Raw genomic sequence first — 22515 nt, forward strand, 5'->3', positions numbered from 1 at the left:
TTCAGCAACTCGGTGGTATCGTGCGAGTGCTATCCTCCGTAAGGGGCGTCGGGGTATCGCTTTCACCATGTAGCGGCACCTGCTGACAACGACGAGCCCTGTCTCTGGCCTGTTCGTGCTGACTGTTCGTGCAGTAGTTCCTTCGTTCAGATCCGGCCCTCACGCAATAAAGTGGTTGTTGCCTTTGTTTCGCTTATTGTCGTGACTTGACTTCGCGACAGTCTGGTGACCCGAACATTGAATGCCGATGCCTGATCCTCCTGCATCTATGCCACTACTCCGATCGGGCGCCGACACCTCAGCGGCAGCCACAGCTGCGGCGCAGGTTGCTCAACGCAGCTCGACTTCCAGCCTCAGCTCGACTCGTCTTAGTCCGGCTCGACTTCCAGGTTCGTACAGCGCTTTCCGGTGCGAGCTGTTGGCGGTCTACCTGGCTATCAAACATTTCCGCTATCTTCTCTAGGGACGCCAGTTCATTGTTTATACTGACCACAAACCTCTCACCTACGCAATCACGTCTGCCTGGCCGACGCCTGCCCGAGAGATCCGTCACCTGGCCTAGATAGCCGAGTTTACGACCGACATGAGGCACGTTCCCGGTCATGCTAACGTCTTTGCGGACGCTCTCTCTCGAGCTCACATTGCTGGCCTGGCCCACCATCTGTCATCAGACGTTAACTACGTTGAGCTTCTACAAGCGCAAGCGACCCCGACATGCATGCCATTATTCAGTCATCCCTGTCCCTCGACAACCACAAGCTTCCCTATACTGGAACCTCGAGCCTCTGGTTATGCGACACCTCTACGGCTAACCCACGTCCTCTGGTTCCCCACGACTTCCGTCGCCACATCTTCAACCGCTACCACTCTCTGCATCACCCTGGCATCAAGGCGACGAAGAGACTCATCGGTTCCCGCTTCGTGTGGCCGTCCATGAATCCGCACATCCGCCAGTGGGCTCAGAGTTGTTTGGCCTGCCAGCGTTCCAAGATTCAGCGCTGTACGACATCCCCACCGTTGCCATTTCCCACCCCTGATGCCCGCTTCCGCCATGTACACTTGGATGTGGTGGGACCTCTTCCTCCGTCTGCCGGCTACGCCTACCTCTTCACCTGCATTTACAGGTACACCCGGTGGCCTGAAGCGGTACCTATCAAGAATATCACAGCTGAGACAACCGCTCTCGCATTCCTGTCCTCAAGGGTGGCGCGTTTTGGAGCTCCCGCCGTTATCACGACCGATCGCGGACGGCAATTGACGTCCCGCGTCTTCGCTGACGTCTGCCGATTCCTTGGCGCTCGCCATCACTTCACCGCGGCCTACCACCCAAGCGCCAACGGTCTGGTCGAGCGGTTCCATCGCACGCTGAAGACCGCTTTACGCGCCGCTGAAGACCCGACCCATGGGGTCGAGCGCTTGCCATTAACGCTCCTTGGCATTCGTGCAACCTCCAAGGTAGACTGTGGCGTTGCACCGTCCACCCTGGTCTTCGGGTCTGCCTTGCGTCTCCCGGGGCAGTTCTTCGACGCCGCGACTCTAGCCCAGCCCGCACCCGACACTCTTCACACGCCTCGAAAAACATGTTGCAGAGTTTCGCTCCCCAGTCCCACGCCATTCATCTTCTCGTCCGATTTTCGTGCACCCAGACCTTTCCACCGCCACCCAAGTCTTTCTTCGCCACGACGCCATCCGCCGTCCACTCCAGCCTCCTTACGACGGCCCCTTCCTAGTGCACTCGAGGCAAGACAAGACCCTTACCCTCAAATTTCCGGATCGTCTCGAGGTCGTATGCATAGACCGCGTCAAGCTGGCGTTACTGGACACTTCTCCAGCACCGACCCGTCGGCTCCTGTCTCCTCGCCCTGTACCCCCGCAAGCTGCCCTCCCAGCTCCGCGGTGCGTCCATTGGGCTCCAGACTCCCCGCAAATTCACACCTTTCCAGCTTCGTACCCACCCGTGAGTCTGCGGTGACGACCCAGCCGTGCGCGGCCTTACCGACTTCCGATACGTCTCCCGGCCTTGCCTTCGTCAACCTCCGGTCTAGGGGGGGGGGGGGGGGGCTTGTAGCGGCACCGGCTGACAACGACGAGCCCTGTCTCTGCCCTGCTCGTGCTGACTGTTCGTGCAGTAGTTCCTTAGTTCAGATCCGGCCGTCACGCAGTAAAGTGGTTGTTGCCTTTGTCTCGCTTATTGTCGTGACTTGACTTCGCGACAATCACAATTGTCTCGCGAGGAAAAGGCCATCAGGTGTAGCAGTTACTGGTCAAGAACTTTACTCAACTTATTCCTGCCATCCACGTCGCGCTTTACTTCGCTGTACCCATCTGTATGTTGACCACGCAAAGGAAGCGTCGGTGACGACATTACTGGTGAAGTCCCGAAGCTGAAGAAAGTAATGCCCGTCGCAAAAAAACTCTGATCCATACTTATGATACTCTACGAGCCAAATTTCAGTGCTGAGAGCTATGCAAAATGATAGTATTAAGCTTTCTGTCGCGTTGAGGAAGTGAAGGAAACGTCTTTGAGACATGCTATACACGCTTTCTGGGAAAGGGATAGCAAATGGTGCCGAAGAGCTCAACCTGAACTTCCACCGCACTTGACTTCTAAATAGGTGAAAATAAGGTTCGCTATTCCTGGTGCAGCAGCAGCAGTGTACAATTAATTTTGTCTAATGCTTTTGTCTCCGTCTTCTGAACAAAACTCGAGAAGATATCGCCGGTATCCACTCCTGCATGTAACGTAGAGAGGCGCATTGTTCTGAGGTGCACTTCGATGTAGACAAACCTAAGCCATAAACAGACAGGGAGAAAGGCAACAACAACTTTTTGTGAGGAGAGAAATACACCGCAACAGCTCATAAATACCTGCATTTATGTCGTGTCTGTTCTGACGTAAGATAGACGTAAGATAGGATGCGTAAAACTAGAAACAGAGGTATTGTAGGAACCTGTTATTCCTTCTTCCTTACATTGTCGGTCGACGCAGTTGAATTCAGCCACTATGGTGTCGTACAACTCTTTGGATCGCTTGTAGAGCTCCAAACCCTCCACGCAGTTTGCATCAATGAAGTCTGCGTGGTAGCAGTCGATCCATGCCTGCACAGCCCTGATGAAAGAGGAATTATAAGGACACACCTTTTATATTATATGGGAGGAGGACAGCGCCATTCCTGTGCTATTGCTGTGCCAAAATATACAGGCCGTCATGAAGGAAAACAATTGTTTGTCAGCCTCCTGAACACACGGATCGATGGCCCTGAGGACATGTGCATCTTTATTCAGAATGTGGCCTCGATTTAGTTTGAACGTCGTACGAATATCGTGCATATCACTGGGTCGATCTCTGTGCAGGCCATCAGAATCCCATCGCTATACTTATTTTCCTAATTTATATGGACAGTGCCACCGCCTGTGCACTCTAAAATATGTGCCTGCCACGTACCCGACAAATAAGGGGTGCGTAAGAAACTGGCGGTTCATAGACGGTGTGCCTTCTGAAACAGTCTCATTCATGATGTTCGGGCTGCAGCGTGAATAGTTTCAAGCGGTACATAGCAGGTTTAGCATGAGTTAACAGCCTTACTGCGTCGTGAACCCCTGTGAACTTTCTCACCTCGGCCACGAAAAAGAAAGAAAACAAGCAAGCCGACGTGTGTACCTCCCCAAGCAGCACAATGTACTGAAAGCCGAGTGCAATAGGGGTGGACGGTATGCGTCTTATCAATGTTCTTTAGTTTCGCAAGTCTGTTCAAGGCCTTCCACTTACCCGGCCACCCCTATTGCATTCGGTGTACTCAGTACATTGTGCTGCTTGGGTCATGAACTTCTCGTCAACGGAAGACAATGAAGACAGCAACACAGATGTGCACACTGCTTCATTGCTTGCTTGGAGAGAGATAAGTGTTTCAAAAGGACTCGTTTGCTTTGTATCGTTATGGTGCCGTGGAGACGACGGCGGTTGAAAATTTAGCGAGAGGGAAAGGGTAAAGGATAACGAGAGGGTGACCTCGACTTCTTGATCTTAAGATATATGATAAGCAGTATATGATTAAGATATGGTAAGCAATAGCCAGACGGTACCAGATTTAGAGCGTACTATTCCTGATACATTATGGATGTGACCAGACGGGACAATGCGGGACAGTCCTCGCTTTTGCGCTTGTGGTCCCGCTGTTCCAGCAGCTTATACTTACGGATGGTGTTTTGTCTCGCTTTTGACTGGAACAATCCCCGAATGAAAAAAAAAAATGAAAACGCAAAGCAAAGGTTTTCAACTCCCATGTTGCTCTCTTTTGGCTCACATCTTCCCACGATATCACCAATGGAATATTATGATGCCTTCGCCAATAAGGACACCTTGTATCTGTAGATAAATGCCTATTATTTTCCACGAACCCATATGGTGCCTTTTTGGTACAAGAGGACGAATTGAGTGATAAGGATATCATAAAAAAGCCTAATGTGCCTACAAATGCCTCTTTCGATATTTGCGCCTATTCCGGCGATCGCGCCTAAAAGGTCAGTTTCTTCCCGTAACAAGGCTCAATTCATACAGGGTGTCCCACCGAAAAAGGGCCAGGGGCCAAAGGAACACTGGGGTGCTCTACACAAATGGAACCAACTGTACGTGCTTGGCAGTTGTGTGGTCCATCCAAAAATATATTTTCATCGCCCCTTCTCAATTAATTAGTGGCAATTAATTGTGCAACTTTTTCATAATAAAAGCTACGAACTCGTTCCAATGAGAACATCCGATCTCTTCGGTCACCTGATACCAAAACCGTTTTCAGAACAAAATCCGTTCGCGAAAAATTCTTGAAGGAACACTTTTTCTTTTTTTTTTATTCATTGCGCATCTCTAGAGACGCGTCTTTCCTTCACCCCCAATACGAGAGGATGAAAGAGCTCACTATCGGCTCTTGAGTCCTCGAAAAAGATTAAGAGAAAAGAGAAATGCAACCCAACATAAGGGCAGTTGCGATAGAGGCACCCGATACATTTGTTTTTGTTTTGTTTCCGCAAGTTCAAGCTCATCTACGACGCATGAGGCGGCACTGTGCTCCCTCACTCTCTCACACTGGGGGTGAAGGAAAGACGTGTCTTCGTCAGAGGTCGGCAAAATGACTCATCATCGTGATAACTCACGCTATGCACAATCACGATCAGCGATTGCGTGTGTCCCGCGTGTTTTCGCACCGCGTGGAAGCAACTCTGCGATAATCTGTCATCACGTTGGCATGGAAACGCGAAGGACCGCGATTATTGTCATCGCACTCACGCTGCACTCAGATATCGTGAGCTCGCTTAGTGTACAACCTCGGACAAAAGTTTACGGAACACCGGGGTCGCGCGTTTCTCCATTGCAGCGACACTCTAGCAGCGAACAGGAGCGTACAGACATACTGAGAGTTGGATAGAATAGCTGGTCACCCGTTTCTTATTCTATATCTTCCTGATATCTAGCAGGCGGCCGCTCCGATGAAGAAATACGCCACTGCCGTGTTCCGTAAACTTTTGTCCCAAGCTGACGCGTCTCTCAGCGGTAGTAACGGGAACCACCGTGTACGGCTTCGAAGGAAATCATTCGCTTCAACGCCATTATCTGCGATGAGTCCGCGATCACTGTCCTTGCGTTCGCTACAGCAGTCTGACGTTGATGTTCAAATTGCTGCTGCACATTCGCGCTTGCTTTTTGGAACATTTTGCATTAGTGTACCGTTAGTTCTATTTTTCCCTGCCGGAGGCAACAGGACGCGTTGTCAAATTAACCGATGGGGTACTGTGTTTAAGTATTGCAACCGCGCATGCTGCTTACTCGTATATTTCAATTTTTTTCTCTTTTTTTTTCAGGCACGCAGGCGAATGCATCATAATTTTGCCAAACGATCCATTCTACCCGTATGTTTGGATTTGATTATTTGCTGCAGTAATTTATGTCAGTAACAATGTACATAACGATGATGTATGAGGAACTTCGTCTGGTGATTTGTGGCCCACTATCCCTGTGAATTGAGCCTCATATCACATGCGTGTGCACCGATTCGTAGGTTACTGGTGGGATATGTGATGTTTGATTCTGGTTTTCACACGTTCGACGTGCAAAGTCGGATCTGATCGATGATTATTTCGCCCGGCCACCACCTGTCGCTGGCTTTTGACGGTTGGAAGACGGTTGGTGGAAAGGACTATCACATGTACATGAACGTATTGCTCCAGGATCCAGCTAGGTCGCTTCTCGATGAAGCAGGACTAATTTTAACCTGGGCTTATACTAAGCATGGCCCTTGTGTAATTTGACCCTGTGAGAGGTAGGAGTCTACTTGTTCACTATTTTTTCTGGAAATGATTTCACTTCTTCCGTGGCTTCCACATGAAGCCAAAGGAAAGGAAACTGAGCGAGTTGAAGCGCTGATTCTGGAGATTAATGGTGTACAAACCATTTCCATCCACCGCGGGAAGATTGCGGCGGACTGCGTTTATCTATTCTGCTTTCCGCTAAATACCGAAAACCAGAAACCCTGCACCTACTGACCTAACCTTTATGCAAGGAGATTTCAAATCCTTCAGCACTTCTTTCCTCCGCCTTTCTAGTACACACTAGTGACTTTTGTATTATGCACCAAATTTTATTTGCCTTGTCGCCTTCGCATTCGGGGAGCTATAATTGGCAGTAGGGCTTTTCGAAATAGAGCAAAGGAGAAGAATTATCGTGTTCCTCGTCTATTTATCAAGGTTCTGAAGCACACGTGGTCGATCGTTCATCGAATATATGCCTAAGGAAGAGATACATTCAGTCGTACCCCACCCCCCTCCCTGCATGACATTCAGTCATGGTAAAGGTCGTGCCACAAACAAGAAGTTTTGATATCAAGTAACTCAGTTGTACATTTCCAGGTGTGATTTTTTATATTATTTCCTGAGTGTAGTAACCCAAGCAGCGCAATGTACTGAAAGTCGAGTGCAATAGGGGTGGACGGGTAGGTGGAAGGCCCTGAACAGACTCGTGAAACTGAAGAACATTGATAAGACACATACCGGCCACCCCTATTGCACTCGACTTTCAGTACATTGTGCTGCTTGGGAATATGCCATAACTGACATCGTGTGCTGATATCGTGAGCGCGAGAGTGCGATAAGTCAATGATTCGTGTGAAGTCCGTCTGGCGTCATGATCAGAGGTGGGCACCCTCGCGAGGGTTTGTGAGGGTGAGGGCTCCCTCACCCTCACCTCACGGAATTTGAGGTGAGGTGAGGTGAGGAGCAGCTTTTGGAGCAATGGTTAAGGTGAGGTGAGGTGAGGAAAAATCTTCCTAGAAGACGCTGAGGTGAGGTGAGGTGAGGGACATTTTCCTTGGAAAAGACTGAGGTGAGGTGAGGAAAACTTTCTGAAATAATTTTGAGGTGAGGTGAGGTGAGGAACATTTTCTGAAAAACTTTTTGAGGTGAGGTGAGGTGAGGAAATTTTTTCTCCAGAAAGCCTGAGGTGAGGTGGGATGAGATACATTTTCTGAAAAATTTTCGAGGTGAGGTGAGGTGAGGGAAATTTTGTTAAAATTTTCTGAGGTGAGGATTCCTTTTTCATGTGAGGTGAGGACTTTTTTTCGTGTGTCGAGAGAAGAAAAGGGAAAATTTGTCCGAACATTTTTAGGTGGTATGAGGCAAGTTGGCAAAAGGTAGTTGTTAGGGCTGTCTTCTTTATTTGTTTTTTCAGTGACTGTTGTAAACCAAACGACGCGAGCCGTTGCACTTCACTATCAATAATCGCTGCTTATTGGCTGGTCCTGACGATGGGTCTAGAGACTCTGGCTGCACATCTCACAAAAAGTAGGGGGCACGACATTGGGTGCACTGATGACGTGACACTCATACGATTATGATTCACAAAGCTGCGCTTCGATTCGACCACCACTGTAGCGTTCAACCTATCGGATGCCATGCGAAGGCGGTGAACGAGACAATTAGCAATGCACCTGCCATCCCACTAGCTGATGGCGAGCGGCCATGATATAATGCGTAGGACATGATCCGTAAATAATTTTAGCTATCATCGCCATTCATCAGGTACTCACCGCAGTCGTGGCGCTTTCTGGCCTTTGTTGCGCCTACGCCACAAACACCTACAGTCACAATCTACCGCTGAAGCAGAGAGTCGGGACCTGATGCTTTAGTCTCGATACTTGCTTTAAGCTGCGTACTTTCGTCATTTAAAAAAGTGAGAAGCGTCGACCTTGAGCAGGGAGGGGCACCCTCCTAACTGCAAGTGAGGTGAGGGCGCCTTGAACCCCCTCACCTCACGGAATTTGAGGTGAGGTGAGGGAAAATTTTTTATGCAAGGCTGAGGTGAGGTGAGGTGAGTGAAATTCTCTGAAAAGGTTTTGAGGTGAGGTGAGGAAAGATTTTTTCAGGAAAGGCTGAGGTGAGGTGCGGAAATTTTTCGAATAATGTTTTGAGGTGAGGTGAGGCGAGAAAAATTTTCTGAAAAATTATTTGAGGTGAGGGCAGGCGAGGAAAAATCTCTGAATTTTTTTGAGGTGAGGTGAGGGAACTTCTCCGAAAAGTAGTTGAGGTGAGGTGAGGTGAGGACAAAGCTCCGTCCAGGAAAATTGAGGTGAGGGCAAAGACCGTGAGGAGTTTCGCACACCTCTGGTCATGATCATCTGCGATCGTCAACCTTTATCGCCTGTAGCCGTTTGATTATTTCAAGCTCCCGAAAATATCGCCCAAGCAGCACAATCTACTGAAAGTCGAGTGCAATAGGGGTGGACGGTATGTGTCTTATCAATTTCCATTAGTTTTATCCGTCTGTTCAAGGCCTTCCACCTACCCGTCCACTTCTATTGCACTCGACTTTCAGTACATTTCGCTGCCTGGGTTGGGATCACAATATTGCGATAGAGGGCGTGTTATCGGCCTTCGCGTGAATTTGTATAGTGAGTGTGAGGTCGACACGCTCTTATCAGATGATTGTGATCGTGAGTGATCGTGAGCCAAAATGCCGACCTCTGCTCTTCGAAGATGCGCAATGAACAAAATAAAGATAAAGAAATGTGTTCCTTAACGAATTCTTTGCGGACGATCTATTGAACGAATTTTTGACCGAAGAGATCAGATGTTCTCAATCGAACAACTTCATAGCTTTTATAATTAAAAAGTTAATTATTGAAAGTCAATTTGGACATTGCCTTAGGAGTCTGCTAATGCCCTCCTAGGGAGTGCGCTTCAGCATATGCTATATTGCAATTGATTTCATCTCAGAAAATGTGATAGATATATTTAAAAAAAAATACGTTCACGTTTCGCCGGGACACCCTGCGCACACCTGTACACACCTGTTTTTCTGTCTGCGTAAAAGTACAGGACGAGACCCGTTCGACTGACAATGTCGTGTTACATATACCATCTAAAATAGTACTATTTTCATCGCTGCCGAAAATAATACAGATGCGCGTTCCTAAACCACTCCCACGACGCGCCACGCAATATGAGTTTCGCATGACCCTGCGCCCAGCAAAACACGCAGAGCTAGTCGAAGATGTGACACTATGGTAATTAGAGTATTGTACGGTTGCAGTACCATACATTCTACCTACCATAGTGTCACGGAGCAAAACTAAAGTATAGCGAGAACGACGAGTTCAATTGACGTTCGTCGTTCTGGCGCGTGGACGCAGCACAACACATTGCAACGTGGGCTCCGAAGACGTTCGCAGGCATTGCACAATGCCGAAAATAAAAGCGACCATGCGAAGTCTGGTTATATAATTCATAGAATGAGAGTTTTAACTGCTACACCACTGACGGTGTTGTGGTGCTCTGTCAGCCGTCCGGAAAGCAAGTATCAGCACAGAGTTTGCTTCCGCGCGTTAACATTCGGCAGTTCAGGTCCTAAGATTTTCCTCTGTCTAGACTAAGAATCGGTCTCCGATTTGCAGGTTCTTTGCGAAATCTTACCTAGAGCAACATGCTGCTACAGCCACGTTAAGTTCAACTGCGCAAAGTACTTTCTGTAGTCGTCTCGACAAAGCTTTCTTAAGGATTGTGAGGAAGGAAGACCAAACTGCACAGCGATTTGTGTACGACACTCTTTACAGCAAACACACAGAGGGCGAAAGTCGAGAACTGTGTTTCCAAGATCTGATTGGAGAGGCACTGCAAGACGAACATTCCGCTGCGAAAATAAATAAATACATATATATAATTGGGTACTGAGTGCCAGTTGTTCTGAAATAGGAAAGTCATGCATCTGGATTGGGGTGGACGAGACGACGGATACAAAGCGGCGATATATACCCGAGATGGTGGTCGGAAAATTAAATCCAGATCAAAGCAGCCGCCGGTATTTGATATCATGGAAGCCACAGGAAAAGACAAACGGCGACACCGGTGCTTACTATGTCAACGATTCTATGAAAGTGCTGCATCCATCTGGAGCTAAAGATGACAAAGTGTTGCTTCTCTACACTGATGCTGCAGCATACATGCATCGCGCCGCAATATTGCTAAAAGTGTTCTATCCCAGCTATCCTCTTTCACCCTTTTCGCTGTTTCGCCCCTCTAAACTATAATGACTCACGTCACCTGTCTCGCACACGCTTTGCATCGTGTTTCAGAACAAATCTGGAACAATTTCATAGACGTGAATAAGCTGATCTCATCGGTAAAGAAGGTGTTGCTTAAGGCCTTCAAAGACGTACTGTCTGACCCCCCCCCCCCCCCCTTCTCAGTAGCTTTTGACGCGTTGGGGCACGTGGCTGAGAGCGGTTGCGTACCCCCCCACAAACTCTGATGGACTTTGCGCGGTTATACAGTAGTTCACGAGTGGAGAGACCGATGATGTGAAACGCGCCCAAGATATCTTACAGTTGACCAAGCTTCCTCCTGAGCTGGCGTACATTTCACCTAACTACACTTACATCGCGAGCAGCATCACGCATGTGGAGGCTAATGATCACAAAAATTTGGTCACGCATTTGTCTTCACAAAAAGGTATCCGGGTGATGCCACAGCAAGCCAGGAAGAAAGTTTTTATGAAGTACAGAACAGCTGTGTTCACCACGTTCATCAACTAGCTCGCATCGGAGGACTTTTGGACAGATGAAGTCCACCTTCGGATGCCACGAATTTCGTGTGATTTCGATACGTGGTGCAACTGTCATCATTGTCCTCTGATAACTGGTGTCCTCAAGATGCCAGCAGCCAGGCACATGATCTAGTATAAGATATATTCCACCGATTCACACTGATACTTACCCGCAAGGTTCAGCGTGAACCGATCTTCCGAGCTCGGGTGGTGAAGAATAATCCGATCTTAAGTGGTTCGTTAGCTTAGCAGACATGGTAGCACGAAAGCGTGTCCCACGTGGTTTATAAAGCTTCCTTGCGTCAATGCTGTCGAAGAATTTCTTACCGCATGCTAGGTAAGTGTAAGTTGCCTTGCTTCGGTCGCATAATTTATCGCCTGTAAACATTTCATAATTCGTTAGGCCTAATTGTGCTAGCAATGCACGAACCACTTGTTCTATTTCGAATATATCGCCGTTCCCCTTCACGTTTAGCGCTACGACCCAGTTTCGTGAATCGAACTAACGGTAGCTGTAAAAGTATCCAGTGTTCGCGTGATTGTTAGGGTTTGCGCTGCCGCTGTTTACTTTTGCACACATAATGGCAGGGTCGAAGTCGATGCGTCTTAAAGGGGCTGTGGGACCCCAAATTACTCCGAATTAATGTGAGAGACGTCTACCTGCATCAATGCGGACTTCCATTGCAAGTTGACTGACATTACTACAATGCGCATCCGCAAGAGTGACAGCGCGTGAGACGTCACGCTCTACCAATGAGAATGAATGTATCACTCACTGTCCCGATACTGACCCACGCGTACGCACGATGGTTTGCTCCTCGCCAAATAAGACGCTCAAAAAATAATTATAATTCAGTAATCTTGCGTGTACGACAATAATCTGGCGTGTAATGAACCACACGAAACTATTTCAGACTCGGAAACCCTTTCAGAGGTCCGTAGATATGCCTACAAGGAGAGGAACGATGGCCCAGTACAGAACATTGTCCGGCGCATGTGTATCGTGATGATGATTAGGGGTCTTCTGGCGCAGCGACTGCAAAGGTCATAAGCATGTGTATGATGCATCTGGGGAAATCCAGAACAAAATATACATGTACAAGTGGCTTGGGCTTACGGCATAGCACACTTTCCTATACTGCACCAGGATTCAAGAAACCGTAGCATGAGAAAACATAGTTCATTCCAAAGAGACTACGGAGAGTTTGCAAGGAACTTCTACCTGCTATGATTTAGTAGCACGTGCCTCATACAGCACATCACATGCCATTCAACACGCCTTTCTCTAGGCACCCAAACTCCATTGATCAGTCTGATAAACCAATTATCTCCCTGCTAGGACAGATGTTGGTTGCCTACTTCACCCTATATTTGCCGTTCCTCGTGTGTTTTTACGCCTTTTATCTCTGTGTTACAACCATCTCGTCCCCATCGCGTTCTCTCGTATGTAAATACGACTTCTCTGGTCTACTTTTTATGTTATTTCTACTTTCCTTTAAATGAGCACTGAGGTAACATTTAACATCGCTCGAAATTCTGCCTCGTCTGTCAAGCTGTCCACCAGGAATCGCCCTTCAAAATATTTACGCTCCGCGGTGCGTTATAGCTGTGCAATCGATTTGGAAGAAAAAAAACAAAGAAAGTCGGAGAAAGCAGCCGCAGAGGCCGACACGATGGTCATGTGATGCGGTGGACGTTCAGTGCTTTGTTTCGTTGTTTTTTCCTCGCAGCTTACGCGCCACTTATACATGGTTGAGCTGTACGCATAGGTCCGCGAATTCATTCATGATGGCCTTTACCGACCTAATTTACCATCACATCACGGGGAGTGATATGAGCTTGGATGAGCTTGAAGGGCTCTGAGGTGATGTGATGTTGAAGTTGGATGAAGGGCTGTGATGTGGTGTGATGGGTTTTGAGGTTGAAGTCATTGTGATGGGTTCGGGGTTTGAAGGTGCAGTGATATGCTGCTTTCTGCGAATTTTGCTGCCTCTACTCCTGCAATATGTGTGAAGTTTAAAACGTTTCTTCCTTTCGTTTTTGTTATCATGACTGACACCAGCGATACGAATGCACAATTTGCAAATTTGTTTGGCAAGTTTGCAAAAAGTAGCAAAGGACTTCTTTAATATAGAATACACTCTAAATCCAGTGACGGACATGTGCTTAGAAAGTTCCCTCAGAAAGTGCAGCCGGGACACAGCCGTAAGCGTCTGGAAACAGCCGTAACAGTTATCAAGTAGCAAGCACAGCGATCCTCATCGCCAAATTTCAATAGGTACAAAGCCGTTACGTTGGTATGAAACGGCTTTGTGCGCGCTGAATAATATGTGTGCCTCCTGAACCTTGTACCCGTGCGCTTGTTGAATAATGCGTGTGCCGGCTGAATATGCGTGGCTTCGTTGGAGCGTACTACGTTGCTCCGCGCTCCGCCGGTGAGGAGTGACAAGGCAAAAAGTATTCTCCCACAGTACGTTGTACGTTCCTTCCCGCTTCCCGCTTTCTTGCCCGCTGTCTGCGTTGCAACCTCGCCTTTGAGAAGGCGACACCTTGCTTTTTAAGTGCAGGTCTAATGTTTGCTTAAGGTAAGTCAACCAAGCTGTGATGCATCGTACGACGCCTGCGTTTTACTCGTGTTTAACAATCGAAGTACATTCTGTTGCAGACGGTGGACGCGTTGCAAATGGCGGCAGGAGAGGATCGGCTGCATCGGTGAAGCGACGATGTACATTACAAGCGAGGTTAATTGTATTATTTCGCTATAGGTGACCGAGGGATTGTATCGATTGCGAGGAGGTGAGTTACAAAATGGAGTACTATTCCAGCTTTAACGTTGGAACAATACCAGCGTGATATTCACTTCGGTTTCCTTACAGGTTGTTTCCTGTCTCAACGGTCACACATACACGTGCAAGATTGCAACTGCTTCTCACATGGAATTGGTGTCTGTTGCCACTTGTTGGACAATTGTTCCTCGGCCATCTCGTTTGAGGAACCGTCGTGTTCGTCACTAAGGATCTTCATTGAGCTTTGCAGTGCCAGTCTGTTCGAAGTTTCGAGGATTGTGTGTTCGGCGTTTGGAGGACTGCCTGGTGCATCGGATCACCGGGTGGGTCCGTGCAACATATGCTCCATATGTGTGTATTGGGATTTGTGAACCGTGTATGCTTTCCATTCGGCAAACGATGATGTACTGGATGCAATCTAAAGGTATGTGCAAGCCAATAAAATTTGGTGTTTCATGTTCGATGTGCTTGGAGCATTTTCTTCTTTGCTTTTTTCTTTTTTTGCGAAGCCTGGAGGTAATTTTTCTGTTAGGGAACTCGAGAGGCGCAATGTGTTTCGCGCATTAGTGGGTACAAGTAACCCTTCGATACGTCCGGTACACTGTGGCTCCTGGCGTCAGCAGGGATATTGTACCAGTTGCTTCAGGGGGCACATGGCACCTGCAGCTTTCGCAGGCACCGCGTGCCTCTTGAATTCATCTGGCACATTCTTTTTAAGAAATGTGCCAGTTGATCAGACGGCACCTATCCGTCACTGTCTTTAGAGTCCGGTGCTACTTTTCGCAAATTTTACTGTTTAAAACGTTTCCTGTTAATATTTTGATTTTGGCACCAGCTATACGAGGGCACTAGTCCATATTAAAAGGGTCTGGTGCTGCTTTTTGCGGCCTCCGCTGTTGCAATCCTTGCGAAGCTTGAAACGTTTTCTGTATGTGTCCGCGCTGTGTGTGTGTATTGTTACAATCATCCCTTTGGCACCAGCAACACCAGGACACTAGTTCATATTACAAAGTTCTGGTAAAACGGACATTGTGCTGCATCTTTTGAATTTTGTGTGTACCTATGTTACAATCCCAGTGAATTTCAGATAATCATTTGTTGTCATTGTGGCTTTGGAGTCAGTGATAAGACGGATTTGTCCTTTATAGTTGCGTATATTTGTGAATGAATTATAGAACCTAATGCACGGCACATCACCCCTCTAAATGCAGATTAAAGGGGTGCTGCGCTTCGGTTCTATTCGACCTTTCACTCTTTACCAACAGAAGGCAGAATCGGATGTTGGCTAGGGTGTGACATGGAGCCGCTGACGTTGGGAACCCTAGCCAACTTCCGATTGTGCCTTCTGTTGGTAAAGAGTGTAAAGGTGAACAGAACCGAAGCGCAGCTCAGCACCCCTTTAATCTGCACTATAACAACGACAACCACTACCAAAGGAGGGCGCCTTATGAGCGAATTCGCACAACACTGTGGTGGACACAACATAAGCCCTCGCTGGAATTCAAATTCAGAAGCCATCGTCGACTTCAATTTCAAAATCTATCACCGACCTCAGACCGATCATAAGAAATCAACTTCAAACGTGATGGGATCTGAAGTTGAAGTCAGCGTGATGGGTTTTGAAGTTGAACGAGGGGCTAATGTGTTGATGATTTGTGTTGGAAACTATTTGAAACTAGTACTTACTGCACGCGATTTCAAATCCAGCGGTGAATGTATCTTACACACGTATGTAAAGTACATGTGTTCCATTTACCCGTTTCTAGTGACCCCCTCCTGAAAGCGATGCAAATTGGTTTGCATCGTTATTGCAGATGGCCATTGCACTGGGGTTGTGTCATTTCTCTGAGCTACGGATTTTGTTTCCCTCCTTACCCAGAATTTGTTACAGATCTGAAGCTCACCTTCCGAAGGTTTCATCTGTGTCAGTAGTTGGGAGTTGGTTGCACGACATTTCATGGGGTAACTAGAAACGTGGCTTCGCATCAAGTAGAGCACGTCGTAAGCAAATATCTCATCATCCACGCAATTTGTATGTCTCAGGCCATACTGGACGCAGTCCTTGTACCCGTTTGCAATACTACAATGAACGATATAAGACGCATGTCAGCAAAACATTAAGCAGGTCAAGGTGACATCAGACCGCGACCACTGGCTGTTATGCCCGGCTTCGCAGGTGGTGTAATCTACCTTCATTCCGTTATCTTGCAACGTAAAGCCCCGAATTATTAAGTATTAATATTACCTACCTGCACTCTCTGCTGCCGTCTACTTTCACCTTGAAGTCGTCCTCATTCCTCATGTAATAATTGAAGGTTGAAGAACAAGCAAACAATCGCTTCAACGCTTCCACTTTTAAGCAGGATTCTACTTGTTGCACATTTCGGGCGCTTGCTGAAAGAAAATTGTCATTGTACAGTTATATATGTATGTCATCATATGTAAACTGTGTCAAGTTTTACGTTACTTTTAAGAGAAATAACGGTAAACGTATCACAGAAAGTCGGAAGCAGTTTTTCTGCTTTGCGTCGACAGTAGTTTCGAACTGCTAATAGGTGAGAGACAATCAATCAATCTTTCATGTAGACAGCCTCGAAGTGGACACGAGGCTGAAGAGTGCGTCCGAATATCTGACCCTGTTGGAGCATCTCTGTTTGGGACCACCTAGACAACACATCCGGTGGTCAGTAGGTCCAACAGGTCGGTGGCCAGTACACAAAATCGGCTAGATATCCCAGTTGTCAGTTAAGATATTAAAATTCCCAGCATGCTGGGTACTTTTATAGACACGTCGAGTGTCGTTCAGGTACAATGTACATCAAAGAGTGATATTAAACGGTAGGAGCAACTTCTTTATATACACTTGGTAACGAGACTTTCGTGCACAAGACTGCACTTCTTCGGGTTACAAAAATATGAACATGGTACAGGAACATACATACAATTGACGGGGGAGTTTTGGCATGAGAGGGTAACAGGGTGACTGAAAGGAGGCACATACAGGTACAAATGAAAAGAACATAAATACAAACGCAGGGGTATCAGAAGCGCAACATCACGGGAGTCCAAGGGATTACACAGGAAACGAGAACGCATGTAGGTGACGTTCCAGGAATTAAGGATAAAAAGGGGGTTATGGCGACGGAATGAGAACACAGATGCGGAGTACAAAGGTGACAAGTGGTCCGTGAGAACGTGAAGACAGAGGTGATCTCAGGAGAGAGTCAAACGAAGAGAATATGGAAAGGAAAATGGAGAGTTGTTTTACAGTTTGTGTGTGTTTATCATTATTTTATTTTATTTTGTGCGAGGAATGATATTTACGGGTTAAATAATTGTACTGGGCCTGCTTGGATGTTGAAACCGTGAGGCTTCAGAGACTGGAATTTTGCGGTTAAAAAGGATTCGCGATTCTTGCGCTTCATGTCACTGTTATAACCCAAGGGTAACGATTTTGAGGTCCGTACCCAAAGCGTGTCCAGGAAGGTTAAAGTGTGTAGAAACGGGTGTAGGATGGTTATTCACAACATCGGATTTATGGCCTCTTTGATTTACTCACCACCGGCAACTTGACGTCGCCTATTTTTCTGCCTTCGTATCTACAATGTACATGCAAGATTCTGCACTGAGCTTGAACCGAGATCGGGAACGTTTGTACCTAGACGAGTCTGTGTGCTAGTCTCCCAAACTGCACAGTGTACTGAGTGTGTGGGCGGTATGTATATCATCAACGTTCTTCAGCTTCGCGAACCTGTTCAAAGCCTTCCACTACCCGTCCACCCCTATTGCACTCTACTTTCAGTACATTGTGCTGCTTGGGCTGGCTCTGCCGTGGTGAGACAGCAACAATGTGGAGATCGGAATCCGGTAGCTGGCCTCACTGCACCTTGGAGTTGTTGTGCTTAAATCTTGTACCCGCCCTTTCTATGGTTTAAAAGCTTCTGCGTACCATCTCCCTGCATCGCATTCGGCGATGTGAACCAGACATCGTCCTGCGGCGCGGCGAACACGGGAGCGACCACCAGTAAGGCTGCGCAAGATGTGATCACAGCTGGACGCATTGTGCACAGTGCTCTACGATTCTTTGTCTGCTCCGAACGTCTTTGAGGACTGACGTAGGTCACTAGATCCTGAAAACGGAAGATTACGTTACATGAAGTCAATAGAGCTCAGGCGCGACTAGAATGCAATGAGAAAAGTGATTGAACAACACTGCGAGTAACCGAAGCACGTCCCCCAAATGCACTGTACAAACTCTAGTCAAGGACGGACCAAGCTCCAGCTCAGCTGGGTACTGAACATGGAACTCTTGAACAGACTATTCTTGTGTGAAGAGGACACACTCCTTCGTTCTTTCGGGCAGTGCCTACGATACCACACAGCCTTACTTTTGTGAGAATTTTTTTGGTGCGGGAAGTGATAACGAATTTGCGGAACGGTTTGGCAAATCACCTTCTGCCAATTCTTTCATTCACTCGTGTGAGGAGGCGCTACTATTGCACGCGCCACAATGACGCCACAGGTTACATCGCTGCAAGTAATCGGAGCATCGATATGCCGAAGCACACTGCATTGCATATCACAAGCAGTGAAACTGTATGACACGCGTTCCTGTTGAAGAGTCTACCGCATGTATAGGCAATGTCATGTGCAACGGTACCTTCTCTCGCACGTCCCGACACTATCCCTTCCTCACAGCCTACACTCAGCAGGACAAATTGCCATGTGACTCTCGTGTTTCCTCTTGCTTGATGCAAATCATTTTGTGTCGCTTGAACAAGTGCGGTTGCATGCACGAAAGCTTAATTGTAAAGGGATGCAAATGCCATTTACTGTCTTTGTGTAGGTTAAAATCATTGGTGTAATAATCAATACCGCAACGTCAAAAATAAATAAATAAATGAAAAACAAAAAAGCCCCCGCAGCTACAGGTACAGCGCGCTAGACCAAGTTCTTCTTTTTTATTTGCTGTGCAATGAATAGATTGAAAGAAGTTGGCGCCTTGGTGGTCGTGCGCGAAAAGGAAACCTATCGGAAGAACGTCCACAACGGGTCGAAGAACCCATTCGAAACCCATTCGCGTTGGACACTCATGGTGCTGCGTTAGGGACCATTGACATACGTTGCCATGATACCTACAACTTTTATTACCACTGGATGTGATTATTATTTCCTTACCGAGCATTCTGCCTCCCTATGAACCTCCCGTATCCGCACAGCTTGCTCTGTACCCCGACATCCGTGAATACGCGTTCATTACCGCGCCAATAGAGGGGACACTGTATTAATCAGCGTTCACAATACCTGATGAATATATGTTGGCGTCTCTTCAGTTAACTAAGAGCATTCAGTAGAGTGATTGATTTTACTTGCGTGTTCTGGATCCTCCGTCACTTCTTCGACGTTCTTACTCCGTTTTCTTCGTTTCCACTTCCGCGCCTTGGCTCGTGCTTTCAGACCATAGCCTGCAGCTCTCATGCAGCCTTACTATAGCCTTCATGGGTGTGACACCATGCCGTATTACAACAACGCAGAGTGCCTGCAATACTTTAAATAATAATAGTTGCAGCTTCAATAATTATCCATATACAGGGTGTATGCTATAAAAGGTCAGTCACATTTTCGCGCGTGGCGCGATACCTACTTGACAGATAGACTTCCGCTGCCGCAGAGTCAAGAAGTTACACCAGGAAACCCTACAAAAAATCGTCGATATTAGGCACTGCGTAACAAAATAAATACGGCCACGCAAACTTTCGTCTTCATGCATTTCCTATGCGCTATACCGACGTAAACACGCCAGTCTGTCGATAGTTGTTTGTAGCTTCCGCACGGGGTGCTAGTGACGTTGAATCCACATGTGTACGCTCCTGAACCGTCAACTGGCGCACAGCAAGGCACAAAGGATACAAAATACGACATAAACAAATGGAACACCAACAAATATAATAACAGGAATAATAGAGTCCAATGAAACTGTATAGAGACACAAAATGAATGAAATAAAAACGTTAGAAGGGCGGCTAAAAGTGTCGTTCTCGCAACAAAGCAATGGCAAACAGACTGTCGTCTGCTAAGAGAAGAAGCAGAAATGTTTCGCTAGGAAGCGGCAGACGAACCGCAACATGTGCAAAAAAACATCTAAAACAAATCGTATCAAGCTTAGTTAAACGTAAATCTCAATGAGTACCACGGGTACGTAACGTGCATAACAGAAATACGCGCCCACGTCAGTTTGTTTCGGATTCAACGTCACTAGCGCCCCATGCGGAAGCTACAAACAACTATCGACAGACTGGCGTGTTTACGTCGGTATAGCGCATAGGAAATGCATGGAGACGAAAGTTTGCGTGGCTGTATCTATTTTGTTACGCAGTGCCTGATATCGACGATTTTTTTTTAGGGTTTCCTGCCGTAACTTCTTTACTCTGCGGCAGCGGAAGTCTGTCTGTCAAGTAGGTATCGCGCCACGCGCGAAAATGTGACTGACCTTTTATACCATACACCCTGTACATTCCTCAAGCTTCACAATAGCGACAAATTGAATTTTCTAACGGACAACTGTGGGATTTCGTATCCTTAAACCAAATGAGGAGACAACAACCAGGGTACAGCAATACAATCCTTTCCTTTTTTTGTTTCTTCTTTTTTTTATTCAGAGAACAGACAAAAAAAGCACTCACATCATGTGCAGTCCAAGAAAGCCCAGGAGGACCTAACCGCAACATTGTCGTCGCACACTTCCTGATCGTGTACCCGTTGCGCACTACGTTTATGTCTCTTCCTTATCTCCTGATAAAGACAACACTTGGATCCGCTCCCAATCCCCCACCCCCACCCCGCAACACCGGTGCGCCCTCTCGGTCACGAAAGCAGCGACATCTCACATTTTCCCCTCTTAACAGAGTTACCGACATTAAGTCAAATTTCTAAAAGGTCCGCGAGATGCAGTAGGGGTGACCGGGAAGAGTTGCTACACGTGCCAGTTGTCACACTCGCTGCGTAAAGGAAAACAAGCAGAGGAGCTGAGCCATTTCGCCCTGTTTGTTAGCGGCAGGAGCAAGCACTAACACAAGAAACTTTCATTGTCATGCAAAGTAGAGAGACGCACAGTAGAAGTAGTAAAGTAGTACAAGAAACACACTAAAGCTCTAAATAATGCATGAGTTATTCATGTTTATTCACCTTGCGGTCACTTGTTCACGGATTTTCACCGGAATACGTTTCACAGTTGAGGTAAAGTCATTGCTGGTGTCATGGGGGTAAGTTGTCACGTGATTCAACTGGTGGAGAAACTGACAGTGGAAACTATATCCGCGAGAAAGTGTTTCAATATTTTTTTTAGTACATGATAGAGATCGTGTAACAATTTAGTGTCGCTTTTTACATTTGCAATGCATGTCGGTAAAGTTACCGGCCAGTAATCTCCAGCTTGCATGAATCCTGTACAGCTACGTGGAAATATAAAATATAAGGCTAAATATAACATGTTCTTCTCCGTTAGTTGTTCTCCGTTAGTTTGTGTTTCATGCGCACTTCCAATTGTATTTCATTCGGTACACCTTCAAAATAAAAATTACCAGAAAATGCAGCTGAGACACCCTGCCCCAGCTCGTATGACAACCTCCCCGCTACTGGGGCGTATTGTCACACTTGACGACCTGCGCGCAAACGTCTTTTATAAACTAGTTTTAGAAGCCAGTTTTAGTTTAATGTGTGCGTTGTGTACCCAAAAGGTCGCACTAAAATCCAGCATTGGTCTTATCAGCCTGAACAACATGCTTTTGTCACAGCAAAGCCAGAAGTAAAAACTGTGACAACTCTCCCCGGTCTCCCCAATGCGTTCGTCCGCGGCGGATGCGAGCGTGGTAGTCAACTAATAGCTGTGGTTGGTATCTCTGTATCAGGTCCAGGACAGTCCGGGCATTCGGCGGGCCCGCCCTAGAAAACCAGGGCAGGAGTAGCATGCTGCTGTTGAACGGGGGCGGAGTGCAGTGTGCCGGCACGATGGGTTTCCTGATGAAGCTGAGTGAGGGTGCCACAGATGGGGCACAGCCGTGACCTCTCCTCTGGTGTGTAGACGGCAGGAGGTTCAACCTGGTGTCAAACCTCGAAAGGGTTCGGGGAGCGACGCTGATGGATCGGTCCGTAGAGGGCGAGCCTGGTCTCGCTACCGAAGCCGAGACATGAATCCGGCCATTTTGGCCATCTGGCCAATCTGGCCATTTTCGGTTAGGCAGGGATCGATCGTCGCCTCCGAGTGGTCGTCTTTGACGTGTCATGGAAGAACCCCTGGAGGTCCTGGACCTCGGTCGAGGCCTGCATCAGAAAAAGAGGAAAATGTCACCTTTGTCGCTTACGTGGGCAAACGTTATAATGGTAGTCTCGGAAACCGCGCCCTGTGTAATATAGGCTTGCGATGCTGGTCCATGGTACTCCTCCCACCTGCCGGTGTCTGCGCTGACGGAAATCCTTGAGGTCTTGTACGTGGAGGGGACCCGTTTCGTCGTTGTCGCTGCAATAAGCCCTTGCCCAATAAGGACCGTCCCACCGTGACGCAGCAAAATATTTCGCTGGGTCACTAAGGGGATGTGTTCGCATTAGAACCAGGTCTCTTGTGCAGTAAGTGACCTGGTGTTGACTTTT

The 22515-nt window shown here is 47.3% G+C and overlaps 1 protein-coding gene across 1 annotated transcript in view; it reads right to left on the reverse strand.

Moving 5' to 3' along the window:
• Positions 1 to 19101, reverse strand: part of LOC135391425 (uncharacterized) — a 73706-nt gene extending 54605 nt beyond the window's left edge. The window contains exons 1-6 of the mRNA XM_064621677.1: positions 19048 to 19101; positions 17819 to 17999; positions 16119 to 16263; positions 15774 to 15949; positions 11254 to 11461; positions 2973 to 3109 (exon numbers count right to left, since the gene is read on the reverse strand). Coding sequence (XP_064477747.1) covers positions 2973 to 3109; positions 11254 to 11461; positions 15774 to 15949; positions 16119 to 16263; positions 17819 to 17930 — 778 coding nt within the window. The 5' untranslated portion in view covers positions 17931 to 17999; positions 19048 to 19101. The remainder of the gene's footprint in view (positions 1 to 2972; positions 3110 to 11253; positions 11462 to 15773; positions 15950 to 16118; positions 16264 to 17818; positions 18000 to 19047) is intronic.
• Positions 19102 to 22515: the final 3414 nt, after the last annotated feature.

The sequence above is a fragment of the Ornithodoros turicata genome, chromosome 4 (genome assembly GCF_037126465.1).
Source record: "Ornithodoros turicata isolate Travis chromosome 4, ASM3712646v1, whole genome shotgun sequence".
Lineage (NCBI taxonomy): Eukaryota > Metazoa > Arthropoda > Arachnida > Ixodida > Argasidae > Ornithodoros > Ornithodoros turicata.